This window comes from Aptenodytes forsteri, unplaced genomic scaffold, assembly GCF_000699145.1.
Source record: "Aptenodytes forsteri isolate BGI_AS27 unplaced genomic scaffold, ASM69914v1 Scaffold69, whole genome shotgun sequence".
Classification (NCBI taxonomy): Eukaryota; Metazoa; Chordata; class Aves; order Sphenisciformes; family Spheniscidae; genus Aptenodytes; species Aptenodytes forsteri.
The window spans coordinates 3,704,393-3,716,145 of record NW_008795885.1 but is presented as its reverse complement, the minus strand read 5'-3'; the positions used below and the strand labels follow the sequence as shown (position 1 = coordinate 3,716,145).

Sequence of the window (11,753 nt, the reverse complement as noted above, 5' to 3'; positions counted from 1 at the left end):
CAAGTCTGTATTTTTAAGTGTGATTTAAATTCAGTAAGTAGAAAAATTTAATGATAACTGTTTTGCAGTTGTTCCTTACGGTTGCTTTATTGAACAATATTTCTCAGTTACTGATAAAGATTGTGGTAAAAGGATGGATTTGAAACTAAAAACAGTATTTATGGTAAATTTTCTAGCCATTGTGCACTGTGTGCAAAATATATCAGTGTAACTGATACATGTTCTGGCATTTATGGGTTTAGTGTTTGTATATTTTATGTTGAAAGTGATGAATGATGTGGCTCTTACCTGAATACTATTTTACTTGTAACGTGTGTCTAACAGCATGCAGAAGGAATAAAACATTCCATTCAGGGAAAAAAATAGCTTTTATTTTTAACATGGTTTGTCAAACCATCACAGGAGTGCTCAGTACCTAAGAAAATACATGCCCACAAGATTATACGTTTTAAACTGCTTTGTTACGTCAATACTTTTTCTATGGGTAGTGAACAGAACAGGGTTATAGAACTAGCTGCTCCCATCACTTCTCACTTTGCTTGTGATTTTTGGTCTGTAAACAAGAACAAAGTATTCAAGCTCTCCATTTGTTCTTTTTGTTTCTCTCAATGAACTAGTTGTCAAACTCTTACAATTTGAAGTAACTGAAATTTATACCTCAACAAGTGACAAGCAGCGCTCTGAACCCAGGCTTGAGTGGAAGTCTACTAGGGTGTGCATCATCCAGGACTTGTGGCATCATCCAGAACTCAAAAGTGGCTTATTGTCAAAATACTCACATACTACTGAATATTTTAACTTTCTTTTTATGTGGTGTTTTTTCAGTTTTCTGCAATAGTGAAAGGGATGATCAAAGAATGGTATATCAGGCTGAAGATGTGGTAATGTCAAAACAGACTGTTGCAGATAATCAAATTTTGCAGTGTACAGTTCATCCTTTAGTTCAGGAACATTAGGTCCTAGTGTTAACCAGGTGTATGTGAAGTATCTTGAGAGAGGGAATTGACAATTAACGGCAGAGTATTAAAAGATGAGGTCACAGTAGCATGGGGCTGATTGGAAGTACGAAATTTATGGTCACTGAAAAGGTTAGTGTTAGGTATAAGGAGTTGAATGTGGACGGATGGTTCATCATATTTTCCACAGAATGTGGATGTCTAAGGAGGTAGCATAAATATACCAGCTTTAGCTGATTTTAGAGAATTTTAGAGGTGAGTGTTTTGTTGTACAGTGCCATTCATTTGCTAAGTTTATATGTCATACTTGGATACTTCTAATACGCTAGTTTGTATACATACTTCCAGTGTCCTGCTTGCATTCAGTCATATTTGTGCTGTAATTCAGGTATGCATGGGTAAACAAGTTCATCTTGCTGAGAATTTATCTGTTGTGTTTTCTCTCCTTAGCCTCATAGATTGTTTTTTGGTAGACTCTGCAGCTGTGAGCCTTACTATGTCTCCTACAGGAGATTTTCTAGCTTCAACACATGTGGATGATCTTGGAATTTATTTGTGGTGAGTATGTAATACATCTATTTCTACACAGAATTTCAGATGGGGAAGAGTTCTTTTAATCATCTTTATCGCAAATAGAGAATTGTTCTGCAAATTATCGTCTCCAGGGTTTTGTCTTCTCTGATTCTATTAAGACAGGTATTCTGTATTGTGATTCATAGATCTTGAAATCTCTTGCAGTTAAGATATTTATTCTGATAATTAAATGACCTCTTTTTTCTAAATGTTTCTTTCTTACTCTAAAGAATTTCTGTTATGCCATTCCTAAAGTTTTGCTTTGAGTCTACTATTATTTTTTTTTTACCACTTTTAAAATGTCACTGCTCATATAGTGTTACTTTCTGAAGGGCTTTTCTTCTTGTCCTGGTATACAATGTTGTCTGAGACTTCTGACTAGAATTTGGAAGTTGCGATTATTTCTGTTTATTAATGATAGATCAGCACAGATGTAAGAAGTGTTTTAGTTCAATTTCCTCCTGATATGGCTTTAAAGCAAATGACTGATTAGTTCCAGTACTGAAGTAACGCACCTTTTAAGTGGTCTGTTTTTTTTCTTTCCTTTTGATAGATCGATCGATCTTTCAGGTTACATTTGTTGCCTTTAGTTTTGCCTGAGGGGTGTTCAATTGTTAGACCTTTCTATGCTTAAGTAAAAGAGCTTCATTGTGAATAATGACAAATGTTTTTACTTAGCCCTTGTTTATACTGACAGGAAAAATCATTTGCCAGAATGACTTGTGTGTATGTTCCAAACCTCAAGAAAATTTGCCAAGAGTGCTACTCTGAAATCCTGTGAAAGCAGGTTGAATCATTTATATTTGCATAATGTATTGTACATATTAAGTAGAAAGCAAGCTTTTTAGGTAGGCAATTTTGCCATTTCAAGTACATACAGTAACTGGCAATGATTGAAGTAATCATACGTCATAATGCCGTATGTGTTAAAAGTTCTTGGCAATAATACTTCAGCATAACTTTTATGTTTCAGATTTTCAGATGATGTATATTGCTATGTTTCATTTCTTGTTTATCTGGTAGATGAGGAAAACTAATCTTGAATAGAACCTGGTGAATTGCCATAGTGCAGTAGTATTAGACAGCAGTAAAAATTATGTCTAAAATACTTGTTCCCATTCACCTGAAAATTGTTTTTAAAATGTCTGTCTTATTTTTCAGGTCAAACCGTTCTCTGTATTCACTTGTCTCTTTACGGCCCCTTCCAGCAGATTATGAACCTTCTATGGTGACACGCCCTAGCACCTGCCCTGTGCAAGGTAATCTTCAGATGAAAAAGTATTCTATTTTCGGTTTGGTATTATATTTCAAATAGGAGATGGTTTGCTTCCTCAGTGAAAACTCATTGTATCTTAGCATTCTTTGAACTGTTCCTATTGCTTCTACCATTTTTGGCATACTTACTCATAGCTAATATTATGTACTAAAATCTAGTCATGTTTCTATGTTCAGACATAAAGAATTACATTGTGATGATCTCCACATCCACAAGGAGATTTTGTAGGTAGTAAAAGCATCTGTGCTATTTGATGGCTTTCTTTAATCCCAGACTTGTGTAAATACCTTCCATTTTGACATCTGTGAGGCCAGTTTGAAATAAACGTTACTGTTTGGGCAGTGCGAAGGGGATTGTTCTTTGTTCCACTTCCCTGCAACTTTTTTGTCTGCCTGTATGCCATGGTGTCGTGGTTTAACCTCAGTCGGCAACTAAGCACCACGCAGCCGCTCGCTCACTCCCCCCACACCCCGGTGGGATGGGGGAGAGAATTGGAAGAGCACAAGTGAGAAAAACTCGTGGGTTGAGATAAAAACAGTTTAATAATTGAAATAAAATTATGATAATAATAATAATACACAAAGCAAGTGATGCACAGTACAGTTGCTCACCACCCGCCGACCGATGCCCAGCCAGTCCCCAAGCAGCGGCCCCCCCGGCCAGCTTTCCCCAGTTTATGTACTGCGCATGACGTCACATGGTATGGAATGTCCCTTTGGCCAGTTTGGCTGTGCCCCCTCCCAGCTTCTTGTGCACCTCCAGCCTTCTCAGTCGATAGAGCATGGAAAACTAAGAAGTCCTTGGCTAGTGTAAGCATTACCTAGCAACAACTAAAACATCGGTGGGTTATCAACTTTGTTCTCATCCTAAATCCAAAGCACTGTACCAGCTACTAGAAAGGAAATTAACTCTATCCCTGCCGAAACCAGGACACATGGTAGTTTCACTGCTGTATATTTTCTTGTTGGCAAGAGAATTGGGTTCAGCTGACCTGCCATGTACCTGTGCTAGATTCCCAGTGAAAGAAAGGCCTAAATTGCATTTTTTTGATATTTAATAGAAATGGTTGTGCTTCTGAAGGCCTCTAGATGGAAATCTTGTCTGCCCAAGTTTAGCAGTGCCTACATTTAGATCTCCATCTGGAGGAGAAACACACCTAGCTATTGACTGCATGAAGGAGTGAGGAACATACTTGATGATGACTGCTTTATTAAGCACGTGGTTATTTTAGATACTTAAATTAGGGAAACAGGATTTCATCCCAAAACTTTGAATGTTTTAATCCTATAAACTGATTCCGGCTGAACGCTTTAATTCACTTTTTGTCTTCAGCAAATGTAAAGTTCCTGTCTAGATGCTCAGAGCTTTTAATGGTTTACATTTCTTTGCTGTTTTAGGCTTTTCTATCACATTCATGGTTTCAGCCATGTAGTATTTTGAAAAAAAGAAGGGAAAGTAGAGGTGTTTGGTCAAGACCACATAGGAACTATAGAGAAAACCTAATGACAGACTGCATATCTTTTGTTGTGTGATGTTGTGCTTTAATGTTGAGATTTTCTTCATTTTTATGTGCCGCTTCAGTCATACCTATGAACAGGTGGTGAATATTGTGCGTATTTAAATGCAGATTTTACAGATTTGTAACCCAGAACTAAAATTGCTATGTATATATTTTTAAACAGTTAACAAAATTTTAGAAGTAATCCATCATTTTTCCTTTAGGACTTCCATAAATTGGTTTTATATCATTTCAGCCAAAGCAGATAAATCTTGTTAGTCTTTAAAATCTTGTTTATCCAACTCTGCATTTTAGCTATAATTGTTCGCAATTTGAATTTAATATTTCATAGGGTTAATAAAGATTGTTTCTGTAGCTTTTCAGCTATATGTTATGTTAGCACCCATATATATAGCTGTTATGCATGTGTTTTTCAAAAATGGCAAAAGAAATAATCATGTTGTTTTGATTTTTAAAAAAGTAAATGTGAAGTATGTATGTTCATAAAAGATACCTGTTCTTGAAAGATGTGGATGTGGCAGGAGATGAAGAAACATGTGATGAAATGATAGAATATGTCTCACCTGAGCAATTGGGAGAGCAGCTGGTGACCCTTTCCTCATTACCAGAATCAAGGTGGAAGAATCTCCTCAGTCTTGATATTATCAAGGTAATGATATTAGGCACAAGATTGCTTATCTATCTACTGTAGTATTTGGATTGTATATTTTAAGAAGGAGGTAAAATAAGGGCTATTTCTCCTGTAATGTAAAACAAACAGTTGTCTTAACCATTCTTTGGATGTTCCTCCTTGAGAAGGAGGAACTGTTTCATAACTTTTGCCATTACTATTTCTGCAACATGCAAAATAGCTGTCTGAAGGCAGCTGCATTGACATGGAAATACCTAGTAAGTGCCTTTAAAGCTGCTCTAAGTTATGCCTCCAAATCGCTGTTGGGCATTCCCATAACTGGAAAAAGAAGGAATGCGCAAAAAATCGTAGTATACAGCCAGATATTTGCCCTTGTTCTATGACCTGCATTTACCTAATCACAAAATTTGATCCCACTTTTCAGGTATTTTTCAAGATTTTGCAGTAGAAGACTATATGGTGCTTTTCACATTTTCTGGGATTTGGGAGAGGGGCTGTTTTTCTTCTAAATAGTAGCTTTATATTTAGTGGTAAAACATTTTACCTATGTATTTACTTTTCAGTTAGACCTTACAGTTTTCATAGTATTTTTAAAATAAAATTCTTGACAAAGAAAATTCCCACATGTTCCTACTATGATGATGATTTTAATTCAAATATCTAATTAACAAAAAAAAAATAAACCAAGAGAGCCACCAAAAGTTCCCAAGTCAGCCCCTTTCTTCATACCAACAGTTCCTGGTCTTATACCCCAATACATTGCTCCAGAGGAAGAAAATGATACACAGGTAAAAACAAGAATCAATATAATAGTGTTTATCTAGTGTATTTTAAAAGAAAATCTTAAATGCTTTTTCGTGCTGAGTGAAATCCTGCTAAAGACTTCAAAGTACCAGTTTTAACGCATTTACATTAGTAGTTTCTTTCTTAAAGTCTTTTATTCTGCCAGTAGGAAAATAATTGAGATGTAAAAGTATGTTTGCATATTCATGTACACTTCTCTTATACTTTCATGGTCTAGTCGAAAGTAGTAAACCTTGGAGTACTGGCACAGAAATCTGATTTCTACATTCACCTTGAAGAAGCCCTGAGCACTAATGAATGTAAGTTAACAAGACATTTCAATAAAAATGTAGATGCTAATAATATTTTGATAAACGTTTGATTTCTAATGCCAAAATTGTAATGTGCGAGAAAAAAAACAATGCATAGTACAGTAACAAAGGCAAAGAGAATGACCTGTTATATATAAAGCTGACTAATACATAGATAGGCAATCTAGATCAAAGATCCATTGGTACTCCAGCTTGCCTGCAGCATGGAGTCCAGTTCTGGCTAAAACCCATATAGAGAAAGAAAGTAACGTTCGTAAGACGGTTAGACTTCTTTGGAGATTGTGATGATCTCACCCAGAAAAGGTGCTATATATTATTTGTAGGGTAAGAAAGGAAGGAAATGATCTGGTAAGGAATAGTCTGGTGATTCATTGAAACATGAAAGACATAATTTGCCTAGCAAGGTTTATTTTCAAGGGCTACTTCCCTAAGCATTCAGCAAACTTAGAGCTTTAGTTGATTGCTTTATAACGTAAAGCTTAAGAAGGAATATTTGATACAAAAATAAGCTGTTGGATTTCTTTTACCATTCAACTCATTTTGAAATTCAGTCACTTAAATTGCCTGTGGAATGTACCTGCTGTCTTCCCTGTTTAACTTGTGCTGCTACAGAATCATTGAAATGTAGATTTTTGGAAGTTATTGCTAATATAGCTGTCTTGGAAATGTAAATGGACAGTCACTGGTAGCTTGTCCACAAGGCAGTTCTGCTGGGAATTTTTCTACCCCTTCTTAAACTCTTCTGAGATGACCAGCTTACTCAACTGCACTTAAAACATTTTGTGTGCAGAGCTTTACTATCTATCACAAACGAGGTTTGTTTTTATGCTTTATTTTTAGTATTTCAATTGATAGTAGTCTATTAAGCTGCTTCAGAGCTGCTCAGAGAAGAGTGAAACTTCAGGTGAATATTTAAAAACCTAACCAAGCACCTAGAGGCTGGCTGTACCAGGGAGCAAGTGCACTCCGTGATGCGTTGCAGTAGTGGTCCCGTGGGCCTCCCTCAGGCCACCTCTCTGCTGTAAGGCAGGTGTGCCCCACAGTCTGTGCTGTAATCCCAATCCAGGGAGCCTGTTGATCCTGACTCAGGAAGCTCTGTGCTTGCTAGTTTACAAGCATCTCTTCCAAAGGTTAGGCTATGCTATTAATGCAATAGGCTATGCAATTAGGCTATGCAAATAAATAGTATTATATTAGAAGCCATCCTGGCTTACCATTGGGATGGAGACAGGGTTTGGTACCTCAGATCAGGACTATGGAACATAGGTTGAGCTGGGCACTTTTTCCATATTGTATGTGTACCAACTTCATAATATGTTCCATGCTTGGTTTTTTAATGTCACAGCACAAAAATGAGTTAATGCATCTGTTTAGTACTGTTAATATCACAATTACATTTAAAACTAGCTAATGATTTTCATAGGAATCAAATACAGATGGAAACAGATTTATACCACCTAAGGAATATTAGCCAATGCCTGATACCATTAGTTACCATCGTATAAGAGTATAAGAAGTTGCTCTTCTTGGCAACTGCTTAGCAAAAGAAAAATTAATTAGAAGACATTTTTAAAAATGTTTTTAACAGCAGCTGTGTCTGCAACCATACATATTTTTATTTCTGCATTTGTAAAGCAAATGGATGGAATTATCAAAGATCGGGTAGGATTGTAGAAATCCTGAAGAAGAACATTTATGAAGAGGAGGAAAGAGTTTGTAAATTGCATGTATTTCTACCAGGGAAAAGATTTCCCCCACTCCACTACCCCCAGCTCCCAGGAAAAGCAGGAGGAATTCACTTAACAAAAGTAATAATTACCTTAGATGCACCAGATGATCCTCGATTTAGCTTGATGTCAATAAGAGTAAACACTGTAAAGATTCCTAGTAAAAGTAGTACCCTGTCTCTTCTAGGATATATTTGCAGTAACAGCTTGAAGTCCCAAGTATATATGTTCCTTTTGCCAAGAGATGTAAAATGACAATGTTATGTAGTTAATAGGATTTTTTTTCAGCTTAAAAGACAGAAATGGGGAAAAAAAGTGATACAAATACAAAGATGTTACTTGTATTTTTCAAGATGAACTTACAAACAAAATGCAGCTGTCTTATTAGAGATGTACTTCTCTGTAGTATGTGATGGGACAGTAAATTAAAGGCAAGATGGCATTTTTTGGAAAACAAAAAAGTAAGGAAACAGTAGAAACTTGAAACATACGGTCACTGCTTCAGAATTTTGGAATAAACCTGTCCACATGAAGGATTTGTAAGATTCTTCTCTGCAAATGTTACTGATAATGTATCCCTCAATGCTTTAACACAGATGCAGCTCCACTTAACTTACTGAAAAGCTTGGGACCATCTAATATTGAGATAGAACTAAGGGGTTTGGCCCCTGAAGGTGGTGGCTCAATGGAGGTGATGCTAAGCTTTTTGAGAATGATTGGGATGATGCTGAACAAGAAGTACAACTTTGAACTTGCTCAGGCATACCTTGCACTATTTTTAAAGGTAACAATTTTCTTACAAAATTTGATGTTAGTTCTGTTTAAAATGATGGTTGTGCAGTAAAAGGATGTCAATTGTCTGCTCGAAAGAATTAATCTTAAGTGATTTTTGTGGGGATGGTTTTAAAATGACTAACTGAATGTATTGGATAATTTGACAACTCATCTGGTCAGTCAAGAAAAACTTGCAAAAAACAGATACTGTGAAGAGGACCATGCCAGACAGGTTTTATTCTAGTATTCTTTACCTAACTTCTTAATGGTTGTTAATTGCTAAGCTAAGATACGCTATGTCTTAAGTAAGAAAAGAATTCAGTGCACACTGTTTGGGGAAGTAAAATAGGCATTTTGTTGGACTTACCGCTAGATGTTGCAAGCCTGACTTTTACTTTCCATGTCAGTGGGCTGCCTTTCTTCTGTTACCTGTTAAGCATCACAGAAATTATTCCCAGGTGTGTGGAAGTCAAAGTTACTGTGATAAAATACAGTAGCAGTTACTCTTAGAGCAAAGGTGGTTCTGCAGAAGAATGAAACCCTTCTGATGTACAAATGCTTACCTTGTCAAGATACTCTGATTTATGAAACTGTGGGAAAGCAATTAATTACAGTTTACTAGGAAAAAGTTGATATAGGCATTCAGACACATGTAATACTGTCTGTTTAACTGAATATTTCTTAATAGCAATATTGCAGGGATTGGTTTTAATGATAGAGTGTAATGCTGGACAAACATGACTTACTCTTTCTTTTGTTAGTGTTAAATAGAACGCGTGGGGCAGCTTTCACAAGAACAAGTAGTGCAGACGAATAGGAGTAAATCTGTATAGTGAAACACTTAGGGTTGAGGTCTTGATACTCATTCACCAGTGGCTTTTTATCATGTCTATTTATTATTAGTCTGGTTTTTATTAGTCTAGTCCCATGGACTGGATATGATTAATACTTGCAATATTAGATGTTAGAATTCATCTTTCTGTTTAGTTTCATACAAAAGAAATTTAGTTCTTGCGGGGTATTAGGGACAGCTAGGTAATTTGCCTCAGAAATGTACTCCTGATCTGAACTACAGTAGAATAATATAAACTCACCCTGTGACACATGAACACCAGTATCTTTTGTTGTAGGTTCAATGTAAAACAGCTCTGAGCTTAGCAAGACTTCTAGATTTAAGTTGTAGCCAGGAAAATAACTATACCATCCATTAAGTGGTAATAATGTACTGCCTCTTTACGGGATAGAGAGGTTTCTTTTCTTTATGCTTTACCAAGGTTACTGTTTATTACATAGAGAGACATCATCTCCCTGTATAGAGTGTGCTGGCATCATTCTTCTTGCTTTATGCAACATGGATAATTAAAATAATAATCCTGATTGACCTCAGGGCACCTGTTTAGCCTTTCTAGCCTAAAGAGGAATTTGTGATGCAAGTTGGAAAGAGGAGAAAGTTACCCTCTAGAGAAGTGTGTGATTAGGATAGATTCAGCGGCAGAAGAAGATCTAGTAAAGCAATAACATATTTTAGACATTTTTCTGTCTTACCCCATCTGATATATATGTGGGAGTAAAATGGCTTGTAAAAGACTAGTAAAAGGGAGGCAGCATTAAATAGAGGGAATTAATTGAAGGAAAAGAGTCCTTCCATTACTTGGGACATTCCTGAAAGTAAAGTATTGGAATTGAATGAGGAAACTGATCTTTCAGTTTTTTTATTATCTGTATCTGTTTCACTAACTACTTGTTTTCATTTTCAGTTACATCTTAAGATTCTGTCATCAGAGCCAAACCTATTGGAAGAAGTATCCAGATTGTCAACACAACTTGAGGAAACGTGGATTCATTTGCGGGCTCTTTTCAATCAGAGTCTGTGTGTGTTAACATATATGAAAAGTGCTTTGCTGTAAAATACTTAAGGGTTTTGTCTGCATAAAATTCCCCTTGGAATAATAGTACAATTTATTACCAAAAATACTGGATTCATTTTATAAATCTATATATGGCGAAGTATTTTACAATGTGCATACTGAGTATTTTTAGTTACTTCAGTCAGAGCAAAAATTAGTATGCGCAGCTTAAATATTCATATTATATTAGTTTGTGCTGTTAATGAACAAACAGTTGGACAGCTATAGGTAATGTGGCTAGTTACCTTATGCTTTCATGACCAAAAATGTAAATCAGAATGAAGAAATGACTTGCCAAAAAAAAAAAAAGTGGGAATGTAATTTCTGTGCAGGAGACCAATAAACATTTATTATTGATGCAAAAATAAAACAAAAAGTCTGAATTATTAACAATTGATTAACGTTAGTTTAAAGCAAGTGAATATAAAAATTCCATTCCTCTGCAGTCAGAGCGCTTTTCCTATGAAGTTTGTAAAAATTAGTTTTCTTCTCACTTTGGCAAGCTGTGTTCACTATTTTGCCTCAGACACCTATTTCTGAAAGCAAAGATTTCTAGCTGAGCTACAAATGATGGAACTTGAAAAAACCCAAAACTAAACAAAAAAACCCCACCCATTTTTTATGACCATGTTTCTTGCTCTAATTTTGGAGGCTCAATTTCTTACAAAAATTAGGATTCTTTTCTTAAGGAGATAAAGATTACCGGAATAAAAGCTTTGAGTTGTGGGGAATCTTTAATTGAATCAGATGTTATTTTTATGAATTGGTATTTAGGTTTCAAATAATAAGGTTTGGGCAGAGTTTGGGAACTCGTGAATGGGATTATCTTTAAACTTAAACTTTGCTGTTTGAGAGTACTGCCTCACAGCAGAAGAACCTCCTGAACAAGGCCTTTGCTCTATTTCACATGCTGCAGCTGCAGACACAGACTAAAAGAAGTAACTAATACAAATGCATGCAATTTTGATGAGAAAACTTGAAAGATGTGTTCCTTGCATTTGGCAAAAGACTGAAATAATAGTGTGGCTTTGTTGTTCTATATATATGATTTTTTTTATTGCCATCACATTATGGAAGACTTTAGTTATGTATCCTGGAACAAATTATCTGCAAACATGTACATGCAGTGTAGAGTACAGAATACTGCCTGAAACAAGCGGTAACTCCACATCTGCTCTGGTGAGATCCCACCTGGAGTCCTGCGTCCAGCTCTGGAGCCCTCAGCACAAGAAAGACACAGACCTGTTGGAGCGGGTCCAGAGGAGGGCCATGAAA

At 36.0% G+C, this 11,753-nt stretch overlaps 1 protein-coding gene across 1 annotated transcript in view; it reads left to right on the top strand.

Moving 5' to 3' along the window:
- WDR36 (WD repeat domain 36) overlaps positions 1-10,991 on the top strand; it is a 36,479-nt gene extending 25,488 nt beyond the window's left edge. Inside the window, exons 17-23 of the mRNA XM_009284180.2 lie at positions 1,407-1,514; positions 2,691-2,788; positions 4,831-4,973; positions 5,627-5,743; positions 5,977-6,058; positions 8,394-8,581; positions 10,329-10,991. Coding sequence (XP_009282455.2) covers positions 1,407-1,514; positions 2,691-2,788; positions 4,831-4,973; positions 5,627-5,743; positions 5,977-6,058; positions 8,394-8,581; positions 10,329-10,478 — 886 coding nt within the window. The 3' untranslated portion in view covers positions 10,479-10,991. The remainder of the gene's footprint in view (positions 1-1,406; positions 1,515-2,690; positions 2,789-4,830; positions 4,974-5,626; positions 5,744-5,976; positions 6,059-8,393; positions 8,582-10,328) is intronic.
- The last annotated feature ends 762 nt before the right edge of the window (positions 10,992-11,753 follow it).